The following is an 18,726-nucleotide window of genomic DNA, read 5'->3' on the forward strand; positions in this document are numbered from 1 at the left end:
TCGTCGTTTCATTCATTAAAGAACATGAGTAACCACCACGCTGCATTTCGGTCCGACTCTCTTTTGACAAACGAAGAACGCCGTTACAAATAGGCAATAAAAGGCAAGTTTCTCACCATACCAAGGCGATTACCTTATCCCTGACTGAACTGACCAACCTTTTACAATGGACACTGATTGAATCCGGCTGCTATCTAAAGCAGCCGTTAACTGTTGGAGCACATTTAGTGGTGCCTTTTGAAGCGGCAGAGGCAGCAGCCTGGCGCTGGGCTGTGTGTTGCGCGTGTGTAGTCGTATGGAACAACTTCTCTGAGGAAGAACTTATGGTTACACATGACTCTCTCATCCCTGAATCTGTGGTCACTCAGCACAGGCTTCACTGTCGGGTGAAGTCTGTCTATAGGGCACAGACTAGAGATGACAGTGAAACCCACTGGCCATGACCAGTCCCTATGTCTCTGGAGGAACTGTGTGACAGTGTTGAACGCTGTGGTAGTGGTGGAAGGAGGATTCTTATGTGGGGCCAGGAAGGAGTGGGGGACAGGGACGGAGGAGAGGGGGAGGGGTGTGCTGACGGGAAGTAGGGGAGAAGACGAGAAGAGATAAAAGTACAGCCTGTTTGACGTTTGGCTCCCCTGTGGATCTTCTGCCATAAAAGAGCATGTCTTCTCCTTACTCTTTACCAGCCCTGGCTGTCTGATGAGAATAACACACCTCCACCAACAACCCCTTCAGCCCTCAGCACTGGAGCGGACAGACGCATTCTCTCCATCCAGGAGTCTATCTGCCGCCCATCCTTTGGCCCAGCCGGTGTGAGCAGGGAGAAACGGATTGTTTTGAATAACTCAGTCAGTGGGTGTGCTGAGTGTCTGCTGCCATAGCCCTCTTCTTCTCCACCACCTCCACCGCATGTCCCAGCGCTGCAAACAGAGAACGAGAGAGAAAGAGAGAGAGAGCTAGCACAGCTGGAGAGTAGAAGAGCGCTTGCCCACACTGGGTCAGTCGGGGAGGCTAGGGAGCTGCACTCAGACCTCTCTGATAAGCCCAATTCGTCCCAGTCAGCCTGTGTCAGCATGTATACACAGATGAGGCTGTATGTTGGGTCCATGTCTCCAGTTTATGCTCAGCTCCCTGCTCTCTACTAAGGTGACATAGAACTGCTTTACTTCTCAGTAGAGACTGACCGCTGCTGAGCCAGTCATTCAGTTTCTATGATGTATGCCACTGGTTGGGTTTGAAGCAGTAAGGGGGCAGAGTGTTTTAGCCACATGTGCAGTGTTGAAATATAGGGCTGTTTGTGGTTCCAGATAATTTCCAAACATGTTATTGATATAATTTTAGTTGCTTAGCAGAGAAACGTATAAATCTCAGAGCATTGTTTACATTTGTGCATATTATCAATTTCTGCAGTTGGGTGTAGTTCTGCTGGGGATTTCAGTTCAGTTGAGAAGTTCAGTTACTATTATGCAATGTGAATGGTATTATAAAAGCCAGAACTACACGGGCATGTACAGCACACACACATGCACACACTCACACATATTCACAAAAACGTGAACAGGGTTGAGGATTTCCAGTGTGACTCCACTGTGAGTAACAGTGTTATACTCAGCCTGACCTCTTACCTCTCTCCATGTCCAGGTTCACCGTGCTGCCTTCTGGTTCTCTCAAGATCACCGATGTCCGACTGATTGATAGTAAACTTTACACCTGCTCAGCAGAAAACCCAGCCGGCAACGTGTCGCTCAACTACAATTTACACATACAAGGTATCTCGTTATGGATTCTCACTTTGTAGATGCTATGTGAACTTGAGATCTGACAGCCTGTTTCACTTCACTGTTCAAGATGATGTCATGCATCTAATAGATATCATGAGACACAAACCTTGTTTCCCAGTTAAGCCCAAGATCCAGGCAGCTCCGTCCCTGCTGAAGGCGCTGATAGGCCAGACGGTGGTTCTGCCGTGTGTGGTTCAGGGGGAGCCCAGACCTGAGATCAGCTGGTTCCACAACGGACGTCCTGCCGGGGCGAGGGACACTGCAGCCCTCAGAATCCACAGGGCCAGCCTCACTGACCAGGGCACCTACAGCTGTGTGGCCAAGAACACTGCTGGACAGGATACCATGGAGGTCAAACTGGAGGTGCTAGGTGAGAAATCGGATTAATCAATGATGCAGCTTTTCTCTCCTAATATACTGTACATCTATTTATTTATCCATTCATCAGATCAGCCCAAGCACTCTGCAAACAATTTCCACAGACTGATACACAATAGTGTCATTGTCAATAGTGTTGAAAAAGGTTCACACAGAACTGACTGTAACAGTACACCTAAAATAGATATTTTCCCATTTTACATTGAGGAAACACTGTCCCAGCTTAACCCAATGAGTCCCATCGTAACGCCGGCATGCTTGTACTTCTAACCCCTTTTTAACATTGTGAGTTTGAGCTTCTGGGTTGTCCCATTGGATTTGTCTATTTAGTCTGCATCCGTAGATACCAAGTCTCTGTGATTAACGGAGGCTGAGCTAGAGTGGTGTGTGTGTGACAAGGGCGGATTCCGAAGGGGCCCGGGGCCGGGTCTTTTTAGAAAAACGTCTGTAGAGTCCAAATGGTTTGAGCTACAAACTATCTATGAAAAGCTGAGATGAACATGCACATGTTTTGCTCTATGATGTTCACAAGCTACACAAGAGCCATTAGAAGGTAAGGGGTTCTTCTACATGGGAAATCACAGGACATAGCAGAGGTGGGACCAAGTCATTGTTTTACAAGTCACAAGTACGTCTCAAGTCTTAGCACTCAAGTCCCAAGTCAAGTCCCAAGTCAAGACTGTCAAGTCGCGAGTCAAGTTTCAAGTCCTAAACTTTGAGTTTTGAGTCCTAAACAAGTCACATTTGGTTTAGAGAGCATTATAATACCATTTCATATTTTTAACAAGAGTAATAGTTAGTATATTACATTTACGCAAATCATGAATGCTTTTAAAAATATCTATATATTTATTACTTTCCAAATAAACGTTATATTTACATGGAAATACATGGGTAGCCATGAGAAAGACACTCCGATGTTCCTCTGCACTGCCACGCACAACTTTTTCTCAGCTGGCACAATTTGATTGGCTGCTGTCTGTTTCAAACTGTAATCCGTTAAATGAAGAATTGATGTGCTGCATACTTTTTTAAAAAGCATCATTTTTAATATTTGGGCTTGGGGAGGGTATCAAGTCAGGTCGAGTCAAAAGGCTCAAGTCCAAGTCAAGTCACGAGTCATTGGTGTAAAAGTCAAAGTCGAGTTGCAAGTCATCATGTTTGTGACTCGAGTCCAAGTCATGAGACTCTTGTCCACACCTATGGGACATAGTGTCCATAATGCTGTAACAAGCTCACTTAGTTGCTGACACAACCTCCAGACAGTTGTCATATTAATTTCCCCGTGAGCAAACCAATTTTGTACTTACATTCATTTTTATCAGGTTTTTGCTTTGCTTTGCCTTAATTTTTTAAATGTACATTTGTAAAAAAAAACTCATGACTTCAACTGTTTATGTCAAATGGTAAAACACTTCATTGTGAGGCTGAATATAAGGGCAGGACATGCAGATAAATGAAAGTCAGATAAATGAAAAGCCAATTTTTGCTGGGCTCTCGGGACTGATATGGTTAAAGACAGAATAGACAAGGACAGTTGTCTTTGGAGGTGCTTTCTCTGGAAGCAGCATCATATGGTCACAATGTAAGTGCAGCTCATGGGGATGTGCAGGGGTGTCATGCACCCCCAAAATCTGAGGGGGCACAAATAACTTTATGGCTGGGTGATGGTCTGGAGGGGGGCTAGGCCCCCGGTTTGTAAATGTGAGAATCTACCTTTTTAAAAAAAAACTTTTTCCTGCGATCTAGGCTTATTTTACTGCATATCTAAGCATTCCTCTTGAGCTGTCTCCATCTTCCTGACGGGTGGTTATTTTTTTTAAAGAAATGAAATATGCTTCTCTGCATCTTTGCTCAAATCTGTGTAAAATATTGAAAGGAATGTAAGTCTTATTCAGTACATTTAGTTACTGCTCGCTTTTCTAAAGTCTAACAACCTTGACAGTAGGCATGCCAGCTAAGATAGTTAGACAAGCTAACTACTCTAACTTGATTGCTTATTGTCAGCTAGTTGTGAAGTTGTCAGATGGGAACATATCTGGAATAGCTAAAGCCAACTTCATAAAATTGCTAGGTGGCTATAAGTACAGTACTACAGAGAGAAAAAATATATATGTTTTTATGTTTTTACAAGACAAATCTGAAGGGGCACGTGACCCTGTGCCCCTTATGGGCATGACGCCTCTGGGGATGTGTGCAACTTACTCCTCAGCCTGAAATGTCCCACTTGCTCCAGCGAATTGCTAGCTTTTTACTTGGATCCGACTGGTAAGATGCTTTAGGAGGGTGGTCACGTGTGCTAACAAGGCACAGGTCCAGGGTTCGAGCTTTGTGTGATCTGAATCTGGAGGAAGTGGTACTCGCTTAAGCAAGCAGAGTGAGGTACTTTAAACAAGCAGCCCTATAAACTCCATTCTATTTGACAAGAGCATGGGTCAGTAGGTTAGTGGGTGTTGATTGAGGGGATATTTGACCTTAGAGGTCAGCTTAAGCTGAGGGAAGGATTAGAGGAAGTCAAAGCTGAAGGTTAATGAGTGAGTAGGGGTCAAAGGAGACATGACTCACATTGTCAGGGTCAGTAGCACAACATCTTCATCCCACCGCCAGGATTAACCCTAGCACTCATGTCTTACCTAATACTACTCTAGCTGAACACTAACACTAAAATCAAGCCTATATCTTATAGAAATCTCAACCTAACCTTGACACATATTATTTACAGTAGCCTTTATAACCCATGACGCTAAATAAACCCTTTGTCTTATTCCCTGTGCTGTCCTAATGCTATATCCTTTATCCTTTACACAGAGGCCCCGTCCTTCGCTGAGCCTGGAGATGCCATCATGGAGAAAGTGTCTCACAGCAAGGTCACCATCCCCTGCCCTGCTGAAGGTAGGATAAGATTTATTTATGTATGTTCTCTGGGGTGATTTGCTATAGAGGGAAACACATCTGGTGTCAGAAAAAATACACAATTTACACAGCCTGACCAAAGTGAACAGATGTGGTGAATCTTTTTCTGGTAATGTTTGGATGGAACTGTTTTCTTTCATCATTCCCAGAGCTAGCTCCATATTAAATGTAGGACAAGGTGTGGATTTATCTAGCTACCTTCAAGGCATTGCTCTGCTTTCTCCATAGAGCTTAATTTGTCTGTGGAAACAAATGTGTGTTTCAATACCCCTGATATCCCAATGGTGTGCTTTCATTCTATTGAATACTGTTTCTGTCTCTATTTTAACATCTTGGTGAAGGTGGAGGTAGCACGCAGCATGGCTGAGAAAGTGCGCGTGTGTGTTTGTTTGGGCATTCTTTCTTATGCGTGGGCCCATTGAACTTCTTGTTGACAGGGTATTTAAATAGGTGTTCAACTCAACTCACTTACGGGCCGGGCCCTTCCTAATGCGTAGTGAAAAAAAGAGGAATAATATAAATATAATAATATGAGTAATGATAACTTGGCTATATACACATGGCACCAGTATCGAGTTGTTTGTATGGTAACGGGCATGTTTGAGAAGGTGAGGAGTGGGCTAATACGGACATAGCAGCAGCTGGAACATCATTCTGCCTGAAGATGTGGCTCAGCGGGCCACATCTGCTTTCCTCTCCGCTCTGCGAGGGGGCCTGCTGGGAGAGGATTCCTAATTACAGACTGCTGCTGGCAGATAATAGACAGAGATATCTGGGGTACTCCTCTACTGAGTAGGCTGGCTCCACTGGCCCTCCTTGTAGAGCTTAGACAGGCAGCTATACTGTTACCATTACAGGGTAACACCCCAAAGAACTCAAAACAACCCCAAACAATCCCTCAAAAAACAAACAACCCCAAACATGAACCTGAAAGAACCTTAAAGTACCCAGAAGAACCCCAAGGTACCCTAAACAACCCAAAAGTACCCTAAACAACCCCAAACAGGTAACCCAAAGACAACCCAAACGTACCCAATACGACCCAAAACAACTCAAAAGAACCCAAAGGTACCCATAAGTAACCCCACGAAAAACAACATACACAAAACAACCCAAAAGTACCCAAAACAACCTCAAACAACCATAAACACGTACTCAAAACAACCCAAAAGTACCGCAAAGCACCCCAAAGGTACCCAAAAGATCCCAAAGGTACTCAAAACAATTCCAACATATGCAAAACAACCCCAAACAGGAACTCCAAACAGCCCAAAAGTACACAAAACAGCTAAAACAACCACAAACAGGTACCCCAAATCATCCAAAAGAACTACAAACGGGCAGCCAAAACAACACTAAACCACCCATAGTATAAATTCAGGTTCATGTTTCAGACAGGTCAATAATGGCTTGCTTGATTGGGCTGGTTCACCTCGACAGGCTACAGGGACCCATTTGATTACACATTAGAGATAATCCAGGTCCCTCAAACATCATCAGTGACATTACCTGTAAACTGTGACACAATCCTGGTCTCCTGCCATGAACGGAGCGGTCTACAGAGAACAATAGTAATGCCGTCTTTTTGTAGGCACTAACTCTGCCTACGGGAAATTAATGTTGTTGTTTTTTTTTGGGGGGGGGGGGCATTTTGAAGCATGTATGTGATCAAAACAAGCACATAAAGGCTTCATAATTAAGAAAGTTGACTGACTGATATTCAGGGCTGGTTGCAGGCATAAGTGACATAAGCGGTCCCCGACCGAAAATGAAACTCATTCGTGGTCTCAACTTACTATTGCGAGTAAGAATAGTAGAATACACCAGGTACAATTTAGAAATGTGGTTGTGTATCAGACGTTTTCCCTTGTTATGTCAGTCACTGACAGTCATTGAATTAGCCATGTCAGCGAACAATTTTTGATTGGTAGTTAGTTGATTGAAGTAATCATGACCGAATACTGACCGGGCACGCAGGGCACGTGCCCAGAGGCCCCGACCTTCAGGGGGCCCCTATTGATTTTGTTAGTCATTCTCACTTAGATATCATATTAACATGGCATACGTCATGACAAAAATGTGTTTGATTGCAGGAAATTAGCTTCAAAACGGCAAAAATGTCTCTCTACCCTATTGCAAAATGTATAGAATTGCAAAAAATGTGATGTAAAACTTTACAAAAATGATCTCTGAGCAATGGCAAAACAAATGATTGAGCGGATGGTGGGGGGGCCGGAACATAATTACAAATCATTTGTACACTGCAAATTGACCGCAAGAAGCCCAAAAATATATAATGTTTTCCCGATATATAATAATTTCAAACATTGATCACGCTGTGTCTCTCTATTATGCGTGGGAGTACTTGGGAACAGATTTCTTAAATTAAAATCACATTGAGTTGATCTCCTGGTGGGTTTTTTTTAGAGACTTTTATGTCCCAACAATAAAAATTCCGCATACACATTTTGATTTATTTTTACTCAGAAAATGTTTGAGGGAGGAAATAAAACCCTGGGGTACCCTGTCATAGAACAATACATATAACATCTTCTAAGCCTGTGTTAATCTCAGACCTTATTTTTGCAGTTTATCCCAAAACTCAATTTTCCCCCATCATTTCCCCCATAGGAATGGCTGAACGAACCAGATGTAACTCGTTTCTGGTTTTTGGGACTACAAGCTGGCAAGCTCTATTGGCTCAAGTAATAGCTCTATCGACTCAGAAGAAGCTAGGCTATCATCCTGTGATAACACACTGACCTTATCTATTTCGTACCCAGAGTAATACACAGAGCATTCAAACTACTGGAGAAAACCCCTCACAATGATCTCAAATTGTGTTTTTACACAACAAAATTAAACACAGACTACCACTTGCTAATCTGGAGACTATCGGGTATGTTGTGGTGGACTGTCATTAAAATTGCTTAATGGGAACCTGGTACAATTAAGTTTGTGGTGTGGCTAGCAACTAGATGGCTCTGAATGCAATGTCATGCAGTCAAATCTGCTACTAACTACTTATGGACCTAACTAGTTTGCTCTAGTTGTATCCTGATAACATACATTTTGAGAAAACAAGTTATATTAACCAGCTAGAGAGCTAGCTAGCATTAGCAATTTTTGGTGGTCAATTCCGGATTCGAAAAAAATACTCCAACAGCCTCTGCATTTCAGGAATCACAATAGCAAGTACGCCTGGTGCATTCACTGTTATTTAGACATTTAATCAATTGAGCTACGTTTTCTATGAAAACTCTGTTTTGTCATAGGTCTCATTGGCTTTCATGTGCTTGAAACGTGAGCTTGTACGGGGTGTTGGACTCAACGACGGTTGCTATCCATTGGAGATATGTGATTGGTTGCCCAAAATTCTGGGACTTGATTTAGCGAAGGGTCAATTGACTGAACTGAAACTGAATTGACCCCAACCCTGTCCCTGAACAACACACACAAATATCCCTATCTGCACTCACTCACATACACATTTACCAGAGTAGGCAAATAATTATATCCACACGTTCATACACTACATGACCAAAAGTGTGTGACACCTGCTCGTCGAACATCTCATTCCAAAATCATCATTTAAAGGATTAGCCCCCTTTTCTTCAATTTTTGCCTAAAATGACATACTCAAATCTAATTGCCTGTAGCTCAGGACCTGAAGCAAGGATTTGCATAGTCTTGATACCATTTGAAAGGAAACACTTTGACGTTTGTGGAAATGTTAGATTTGGTAAAATATAATACATAGAAAAAAACATGCGTTTACATTGTTTTTATTGTACCATCGTCTTTGAAATGCAAGAGAAAGGCCATAATGAATTATTCTAGCCCAGGAACAATTTAGACTTTGGCCACTAGATGACAGCAGTGTATGGGCAAAGTTTTAGACTGATTCAATGAACCATTGCATTTCCATTCAAAATGTTGTTTCAAGACTGCCCAAATGTGTCTAATTGGTTTATTCATACATTTTCAAGTTCATAATTGCTCTTCCCAAACAATAGCATGGTATTATTTCACTGTAATAGCTACTGTAAATTGGACAGTGCAGTTAGATTAACAAGAATGTAAGCTTTCTGCCATATCAGATATGTCTATGTCCTGGGAATTTTGGGGGTTTCTTACAACCTCATGCTAATCACATTAGCCTATGTTAGCTCAACCGTCCCAAGGTCGGGACACCGATCCTGTAGAATTATGGAGGACAGACATTTGACGTACTGACTTGTTGGAAAGGTGGCATCCTTTGACGGTTCCATGTTGAAAGTCACTGAGCTCCTCAGTAAGGCCATTCTACTGTCAATGTTTGTCTATGGATTTATACACCTGTCAGCAACGGGTGTGGCTGAAGTAGCCGAATCCACTCATTTGAAGTGTAGTCCACATACTTTTGTATATGTAGTGCAGCTTGTTTTTGCCAATATCTACTATTTCAGTCATACTGTACTTTGCTTTTGTTATTTCTGCTATACTGACGATATAGAATCCTGACCTGAACCCAATATATCACATACCAAACTGAAACGTGAACCTGAACTGATCATTTGGGTGATTTTGTGTTGTTTTGGCTACCAGTTTGTGGTTCTTTTAAGTACTTTTGGGTTCTTTCGGGTACTTGTTTGTGTTTTTTTGTGGTTGTTTTGGGTACTTTGGGGGGTTATTTCTGAGACTTTTGGGTTGTTAGGTTACCTGTTTTGGGGTGGTTTGGGGTTATTTTTTGTTGTTTGTGTTTGTTTTGGGTACTTTTGGGTTGTTTTTGTTACTTTTGGGGTGACACTTTATTTGGATAGTCCGGATAGTCCATTTATAGATGCTCTACAGATGGTTATACTATCAACAAACTATCTGATGTTAAGCAACTGCTTACAAAGGTTACGGTTAGGTTTAGAATAAGGGTTAGGGCAAGGGTTAAGAGGGTTAGGCCTAGGGTTAGGGTAAGGGTTACGTTTAGGGTTAGGATGAGAGTTAAGGTTAAGGTTAGGGCTATGGTTAGGGTTAGGGTTAGTAGATAATTATTTGAAATGTTACTGATAGTCTGTAGATAGGACTATACAGATGGACTATCCAAGTGAAGTGTTACCCCTGTTTCTGAGTGGATTTGGGTTGCTTTTGGATAACTGTTTGTGGATATTTTGTGTACTTTTGTGTTGCTTTGGGTACTTTGGGGGGGTTGTTTTGGGTACTTGTTGGATGTTTTGGGGAGCTTTTTGTGGTTGTTTGTAGTTGTTTTGGGTACTTTGGGGTTATTTTATGTACTTTTGGGTACCTGTTTGGAATTGTTTGGGGTGACTAGTAGGACCTGTTAAGGGTTCCTTGCAGAGATGGTCACAGCTCTAGGCAGCAGCACTAGGAGCCTGGCCAAGGAAACTAGGAAACAATAGCTTGTTCATCACCCATTGTTTCATATAAATGTGTCTGTCTGCATGGATGTTGAATGGGAAGATGAAAGGAGATTCTAACATCAGGAAATTATTATTTCTTTACCAACAGGAACACTTAATGCCCAATAATAGTGGAAGACAAGTACTTGTTTAAAAAACACATGGAAGAGACAATTGAATGCAATGTAGTGAACCCTGCAGATAAGTACAAGAAACAGGTTTTAATGAGATGTTTTTACTTTTACACAGAACATCTGTATGCATTTTCTCACAGCAATGAGATAATATAATTGAGTCAGTGTTCTAAAGTGTAAACATGTGCTCTGCGTGGGACTGGGTGATAACATTACCTTTGGTTCCTCTCTGTGGTTCCTCTTTGTCCCCTGAGTTTAGTATTTTTGGACGGGGGATGAAATATGTGTTTAGTTTCCAGTACAGCCTCCTCTCTCTCTGGTGTTTGAATATGTTCTGTAAATAGAGATGGTACAGGGCTTTACTTCATTCTCTGCTCTTAATGCAAAAAGCTGTACTGGATGTCCACACACCTACAGTTGAAGTCGGAAGTTTACATACACCTTAGCCAAATACATTTAAACTCAGTTTTTCACAATTCCTGACATTTAATCAGTTAGGATCACCACTTTATCAGAATAATAGTATAGATAATTATTTATTTCAGCTTTTATTTCTTTCATCACATTCCCAGTGGGTAAGAAGTTTACAAACATTCAATTAGTATTTGGTAGCATTGTCTTTAAATTGTTTCACTTGGGTCAAACGTTTCGGGGAGCCTTCCACAAGATTCCCAGAATAAGTTGGGTGAATTTTGGCCCATTCTTCCTGACAGAGCTGGTGTACCTGAGTCAGGTTTGTAGGCCTCCTTGCTCGCAAACTCGCTTTTTCGGTTTTGCCCACACATTTTCCATAGGAATTGAGGTCAGGGCTTTGTGATGGCCACTCCAATACCTTGACTTTGTTGTACTTAAACAATTTTGCCACTACTTTGGAAGTATGCTTGGGGTCATCGTCCATTTGGAAGACCCATTTGCGAGCAAGCTTTAACTTCTTGGTGTTCTTCGGCTTGCAAGCATCCCCCTTTATCCTCCAAACACAACGATGGTCATTATGGCCAAACAGTTCTATCAGACCAGAGGACATTTCTTCAAAAATTACGATCTTTGTCCCCATGTGCAGTTGCAAACCGTAGTCAGGCTTTTTTATGGTGGTTTTGGAGCAGTGGCTTCTTCCTTGCTGAGCGGCCTTTCAGGTTATGTCGATTTTGGACTCGTTTTACTGTGGATATAGATACTTTTGTACCTGTTTTCTCCAGCATCTTCACAAGGTCCTTTGCTGTTGTTCTGGGATTTATTTGCACTTTTCGCACAATTTTTGGAAAAATGATTTGTGTCATGCACAATGCAAATGTCCTAACCGATTTGCCAAAACTATTGTTCGTTAACAAGACCTTTGTGGAGTAGTTGAAAAATGAGTTTTAATGACTCCAACCTAAATGTATGTAAACTTCCGACTTCCAACTGTATGTATGTCCTGTCCTTCTTATGTAAGAGATACCTCAGACTGGCTTATATGGGGTAATGGTGTGCCCACCAAACACCATTCAGTCCCCTGCTCCACCACTAACTCCATCCCAGACCCCTTTCTCTGCTCCCGGCCATTTTCCCCATTGTAAAGCTCCAAACACATCTGTTTCAGTCACCGATACATCACATCAAGGCTTTGAACTACTGGCCCAACCACTATTCTTACTGCCCAAGATCCTCACCTATGATTTTGGTAGTAAATCATGACACCAGTACTTTAAATCAGGCATGTACCAATATATTGTGTTTGGCTTTTGTGTAATGCTTTCTAGCCTTGAAGTATCCTAGCCCACGGACCAATAGGCCTCTCAGTCTCAGTAACAATTTGGCAATGTTTCCCCTGCTGTCCTGCTGTCCAACAGATAAATATAGGGCCTGCTTTTTCCAGTCTGGGACTCTTGCCCATTCAGCCCTCCTGTGGGGGAGTACAGGGACAGAAGTAACTTTTGCTTCTGTCAGTTATGATCGATAAATCCCTCCTCAGACCTCCTTACAACACTACACACACTACCTCTCTGTTCTCTCTACACCCGCAGGCTCACCCTTTCCAAAGGTGCGCTGGTTCAAGAACGGTCTTGGGATATTCCCTGACCAATCAGAGTTCTCTGTGGCAGAAGATGGCTCTCTTGTGATTGGCTCTGCATCTGCCAGTCACAGCGGGGACTTCAAGTGTGTGGCCAGCAATGATGCAGGCTCTGTTGAGCGGAAGACACGGCTGAAAGTGAATGGTGAGCCTCATAAACTCGATCTTTATACAGACCTGATGTCTGTTCAGATCACAATAAAATGTGACCAACCGCCTTGATTCGGTCTAATGTAGCAAAATTTGAAATATGTTTTTTTACATTGGATAAAAGCAGAGACACAGAGCTACAAAATGGTATATTATACACTGCATTTGAGGAACAAGGGGAAAGTAATTATGCTTTGAAAGTTAATTAATGAACTTGTAACCTCACTTTTGAGAAAATGGCCTTTGAATGTTTTGGTACTACTATTGGTTCTTCTTTATCTACACCCATTCAGTATCATTCACACCCTCTTAAGCTTTCACCTAACCCACCTCTTTAAACATTGATCCGAGCATTCTTTCCTAACGACAACAGTCAAGCACCCAAGCTACCTGGCTAACGTTGGCTAGCTTGCTAGCTACTTCCAGACACAAATGAGAGAACAGCTCACTGACCATTTTATTCACCCTAGCAGAGCTGGTTATATGTTGAACATTAATACATTTGTCAGTTATTCTGCGCTCTGGCACACTCAGATGAGAAATCTGGGTAGATAGCCAGAGCGAATTTACCAGCTAATTCTATTAACAGTTGTCGCAGTGACATTCTGTTGAAATGCATAGTGGAGTCTTTTGTTAAGACATGTAGCTTGCTAGCTAGGTAAACAATGAACCATAATCCCAGCACATGATGTTACTACCTTGCATGAATCTGCAGGTAGCTAACCAACCAGGTTCAATGTTAGCTAGCTAACATTAGGCTATAACTAGAAAAGCAAATGGCTCTGAGATTCAAATAATAAGATCATACACGTCACGTTAGCTATCGAGCCAGCCAGCTAACATTATGACTTCCAGATGATGTCTGTCTCCTGTACTCCTCCAGTTCCCCCCGAGATACAGGATGATGGACAGCCCCTGAACCTGACTGTCACCCTGAAGCAGCCCCTCACTCTCGGCTGTGATGCCTTTGGTATCCCCTCCCCCACAATCACCTGGACTAAAGACGGACATAATGTGAGCCACCTACCAGTCATTCAAATAAGCTTCTTAAAAACACTAAGAAGTAATGTATAGGTTGTATATTGTATGTTACCATCTCAGTTAACACTTCTCGGGAGAGAGAATATTGTTGTAATGTTACCTGTAATGTTCCCCTAATGTTTGAGTGTCCAGTTTTTCGTGAGTTAGGGGAACATTCTATCTATGTTAACTAAAACCTTCTGAGAACCGTTTTAGCATGTTTTAATTAATGTTCTAGGCGTCTTTTATTGCACATTGCAAGAACATTCATGAGTCGAGTTTCCTGAATGTTAGGACAATATTCCATCAATGTCCCACCAAACATACATAGAACATGGTTTCAATGTTCTCAGAATATACAACATTCCTGTGTCCAGTTTTCTGAGGGTTAGGAGAATATTCCATCAACGTTACATCAAAAATACACAGAACATGGTTGCCATGTTCTCAGAATGTAAGATATTAATGTTCTACACACGTGCCCAAAAACAATCATTACACATCACATCTTGTTACTTTTGCAGAGCCAATCAAGGCCCATGTTCTGTGTATGTTTGGTGGGACTTTGATGGAATATTCTCAGAACCCACAGAAAACTGGACACTTGAATGGTCTTGCAATGTGTCTAGAACATTAATATCTGAGAACATGGTAACCATGTTCTTGGTAAGTTCTATTTGACATTAAGGAAATGGTCTCTTGGAAACATCACATGAACATTCCTATGAAAATGTTAGTTAATGACCTAATGAGACTCATAAGGGAACATTTTCTAAAGTTGTGGGAATGTTTGTTGTTAGCTGGGATACGTCTACTGCTAACTGTCAATGACAATCATGTTATTTGTATCTTGCAACACAGTGACACCAAGTGGTAATTTAGTTTATCACAGTCCAATATTTATCATACAGTAACAAGCACTAATTATGTGTATAGGTGGTGGACTCCCTTGGAGTGTACCTTCAGAATGGGAAGAGACTTCTGAGAATCTACCGGGTCCAGGAAGAGCATGGTGGCCACTTCACCTGCACAGCTAGTAACACAGCCGGGCAGGCCCAAAGGAACTACAACATTGTAGTACAAGGTGATCCTTCATAATGCTTCAAATCAAGTTGTGGTCCTATCGCTCCCATTGATTTTATATTTTAAATTTAAGGAAAGTAAACAAGCAGGCATTACAGGTCCAAGGCAGAGTTGTATGCTTTCTTAAGCCTAATTGTGTGTGTGTGTGTGTGTGTGTGTGTGTGTGTGTGTGTGTGTGTGTGTGTGTGTGTGTGTGTGTGTGTGTGTGTGTGTGTGTGTGTGTGTGTGTGTGTGTGTGTGTGTGTGTGTGTGTGTGTGTGTCAGCCCCACCAGTAATCTCGGGGACGTCCAGGGTACAAGACCTGTCAGTGGTTGCTGGACAGGAGGTGGAGGTCCAGTGTTGGGTCGGTGGGCGCCCAGCCCCCAAAGTAGAATGGAGCCGGGATGGAGAGTGAGTATTCCATTATAGTTGTATGAGTTTGATATCAGATTTTGTGTGGGGATTAATCAGTACACAATCAGGCTTTGGTGTATTGATCCCTATTCCTCCTCTCCAGGGTGCTGTCCAAGGACGGGGACCCCCATGTGGAGTTCCATGAGCAGGGCCAGGTGATGAAGGTGAAGACAGTCAGACTGAGGGACCAGGGCTTGTACCAGTGTCTGGCCAGTAACAGCGCTGGGACACAGATGCGCCAGTTCAGACTCATAGTGCTAGGTATCCCTTCTCTCATGTCTCCTTCTCAATGAACTCACACATACAACGCAAACTTTCAAAAATCACATTAAAACTCTATGTTTATCAATGTTTGTCAATGAAGCAGATTTACTTTCTCTATCCTCACTCTCCCCTCCCTCCCCCTGTTTCTCTAGCTCCCCCCACCATCAGGGGCCCCAGTGAGACCTCAGAGGTGTCTGTGGTGTTGGGTTTCCCCACCGTTCTGCCTTGTGATGTAGAAGGTTCTCCCATGCCCAGTATCACCTGGCTGAAGGACAACCAGCCCATTGTGTCCAGTGCCCAGCTCACCTACACCCGGGGTGGGCAGGCGCTGCGGCTGGGGACAGCACATGGAGACAGTGCTGGTATCTACACCTGCCGAGCCTCAAACCCTGCAGGCACCACTCTCAAACACTACTCACTCAGCGTGCTTGGTAAGTGAACCAGACAGGGAGAGGGTTGATTCTAGTGTACAGAATAAAATGTAGTCTAACATCAACAAAATGAAATGTAAATGCAGGAGAGGATTTTGAATGTCTGTTTCATTTGATCAGTTCCACCCCAGATTGAAGGCAACTCTACATCTCTGAGTTTTGGCGGCCGAGATGAGAAAGTGCGTATCAATGGCTCATTAACCCTGTCCTGTCTGGCTAAAGGCTTTCCTGAACCCAAGACCCAGTGGTTCAAAGATGGTCTGGTTGGTTTGTTTCTGTCTGTCTAGCTATTTCACATAATTTAATTTAGCGCAATAGATGTATATTTCTGCTAATATGAAAATGTGATGGTGTTGTACCTTCTGTTTCTAGTTGTTGACTAGGAACTCCCACACTGGTATTCGTGAGAGTGGTCAGTTCCTTCACATAGACAATGCCATACTCTCCCATGAGGGACAATACACCTGTGTGGTCACCAACACTGCAGGAGAGGACAAGAGAGACTTCTATGTCACCATTCATGGTGTGTCCACGCATGGAATTGACACTGTCTGCCCTTGGCAAGAGGCGTTCATTCACACTATGCAACCTAATCTCATAGCACTCTTGTGATACTAACTGAACATTAGTTTTCTCTCTCTCTCTCCAGTTCCTCCCATCTTCCATCGGGTGAGTAACGGTGCAGCAGCCTGGGGTCTGAGAGGAGAGGATGAAGAAGAGGAGGGAGGGGACAGAGATGATGAGATAACTGAGAAGAGAGAGGTGGTCCTGGGGCATCCCATCAGCTTGTCCTGTGAGAGTAACGCCATCCCCCCGCCCCATCTTAGCTGGTATAGAGAGGGACACAAGCTCTCCACTGCTGACGGAGTGGTACTGCTTCCAGGTGAGAGGGGTCCATAACCTCTAGGTCTAGGATAACAAACCGGTACAACGACCAGTATGGCATTACTGCAGCATCAGCTCCACTGTGATGCTGTGTTATGTTGTTGTTCTCTAGGTGGGCAGGTGCTCCAGATCCCTCGGGTCCAGCAGGAGGATGCTGGAAAATATACATGTCAGGCGGTGAACGAAGCAGGAGAGGACCGCATGCACTTTGACCTGGATGTGCTGGGTAGGCATGCTTTCTTACTACTTCCTGTCATTATGTCATTGTTCCGTGATAGCCTAACAACTATTAAATGTATGAAAAGGCCAAGGAGTCATTTGCTAATGTTTCTCTATGTTGACGTCCTGTTTGCCCAGTTCCCCCAGTGATAACTGGCCAGTTGGATGAGTTCATGCAGGAGATAGGAGCGATAGTGAACAGCACAGTGGCTCTCCACTGTGACGTAACGGGTCATCCAGCACCAGCAATCTCCTGGCTGAGGGACGGCACACCACTGCACTCCGGACAACACCACAGCATCAGTAAGGACGGGAGACAACTACAGGTCAGAATCCCATTATGACATGGTTGGAACAAAGCAATGCACTGCATATCACAGTATCAGAACTTCACTTGGTTGAATGTCAACGCCTCCCTGCCCCCCTCCTCTGCTGGTGTCACTAATATATTATAATGCAATACAGAGACCTCTGTCACGGGATAGTGTGTGGCCTTTTGTGTCTTTATGTGCTGTACTGTGTGTTTTTATTGATTTGATGTTTATTTTTATTGTAGCACTTTTGAGTTTTTGAAAATATCAAAACAGGTTTTTTTTGTAAAGAGATGGAGGTCAATAGTGTTATGTTATACTGTCTTTCAGGTCCTCAGTGTGCAGGTATCAGACATGGCTGGTTACCTTTGTGTGGCTGAAAACAAGGTTGGAGCAGTGGAAAAGCTCTTCAGTCTAACAGTGCAAGGTCAGATGGAATATAAATGTAATTAAAATACCACATTGAGAGGATTCTTTCAATTCACACAGGAAGGACAGGGGTACTTTCTGGTTTCCTGTGAATCTGTGTGTGTTATTGTGAATGTATGTGACATGTGATAGTTGATTCCTGTTCCTCTCCAGTTCCCCCAAGGATGGTGGCTGGCAGGGAGGAGGAGGTGAGTGTGATCCAGGGACACATGGTGTCCCTGCTGTGTGACGTCCAGGCGTACCCTCCTCCAGAGATCACATGGACCAGAGATGGACAGATCCTCCAGTTCAGCATGGGAATCCACATCCTGCCAGGTCAGAGCTAGCTCCTAAACACATTGCCCAGAGCCCGTAGCACGCTTCATAACTCCCAGTGTACTCAAATGTCTGATGAAATCACTGTACATAAACTATGCATTGTAATCTATGTATTGTCTGTACTGTAGGAGGTCAGATGCTGCAGCTGCCCCGGGCCAGACTAGAGGATGCAGGACAGTACGTGTGCACTGCCACCAACTCAGCAGGCCAGGACCAGAAGAGCATCCTACTCAGTGTTTATGGTGAGAAACACTACGCCAGTATTGTGCTGCCCTCATCAGTGTCACACTTCACCTGCTACAATATCTGGATTAGGATTTACAGTTACTATTTTATTCCTGCTGTGGTTTACAGTCCTGCCCACGTTGAGGCCCCGCCTTGACTCTGAGTCAGAGTTCGTGACCCCTCAGATGGGCTCGTCTGTCACTCTGCGCTGTGAGGCTCGGGGGATCCCAGAGCCTGAGGTTACATGGTACAGGAACGGGCTACAGCTGGCAGCTGGGAATGGACTGAAGGTGGACCAGCAGACACTGGAGATCATGGGAGTGCAGGTAAACACACTGTCATCACCTT

The 18,726-nt window shown here is 43.4% G+C and overlaps 1 protein-coding gene across 1 annotated transcript in view; it reads left to right on the forward strand.

The window, feature by feature from the left end:
- LOC118357851 (hemicentin-1-like) overlaps positions 1–18,726 on the forward strand; it is a 78,820-nt gene that overhangs the window by 34,171 nt on the left and 25,923 nt on the right. The window contains exons 23-40 of the mRNA XM_035735166.2: positions 1,642–1,769; positions 1,900–2,151; positions 4,968–5,051; positions 12,603–12,794; positions 13,683–13,813; positions 14,756–14,903; positions 15,167–15,293; positions 15,400–15,557; positions 15,713–15,991; positions 16,112–16,254; positions 16,364–16,514; positions 16,641–16,874; positions 16,989–17,102; positions 17,234–17,421; positions 17,737–17,833; positions 17,989–18,150; positions 18,282–18,395; positions 18,508–18,704. Of these exons, the coding sequence (XP_035591059.1) occupies positions 1,642–1,769; positions 1,900–2,151; positions 4,968–5,051; positions 12,603–12,794; positions 13,683–13,813; positions 14,756–14,903; positions 15,167–15,293; positions 15,400–15,557; positions 15,713–15,991; positions 16,112–16,254; positions 16,364–16,514; positions 16,641–16,874; positions 16,989–17,102; positions 17,234–17,421; positions 17,737–17,833; positions 17,989–18,150; positions 18,282–18,395; positions 18,508–18,704 (2,899 nt within the window). The remainder of the gene's footprint in view (positions 1–1,641; positions 1,770–1,899; positions 2,152–4,967; positions 5,052–12,602; positions 12,795–13,682; positions 13,814–14,755; positions 14,904–15,166; positions 15,294–15,399; positions 15,558–15,712; positions 15,992–16,111; positions 16,255–16,363; positions 16,515–16,640; positions 16,875–16,988; positions 17,103–17,233; positions 17,422–17,736; positions 17,834–17,988; positions 18,151–18,281; positions 18,396–18,507; positions 18,705–18,726) is intronic.

Source organism: Oncorhynchus keta, chromosome 25 (assembly GCF_023373465.1).
Source record: "Oncorhynchus keta strain PuntledgeMale-10-30-2019 chromosome 25, Oket_V2, whole genome shotgun sequence".
Classification (NCBI taxonomy): Eukaryota; Metazoa; Chordata; class Actinopteri; order Salmoniformes; family Salmonidae; genus Oncorhynchus; species Oncorhynchus keta.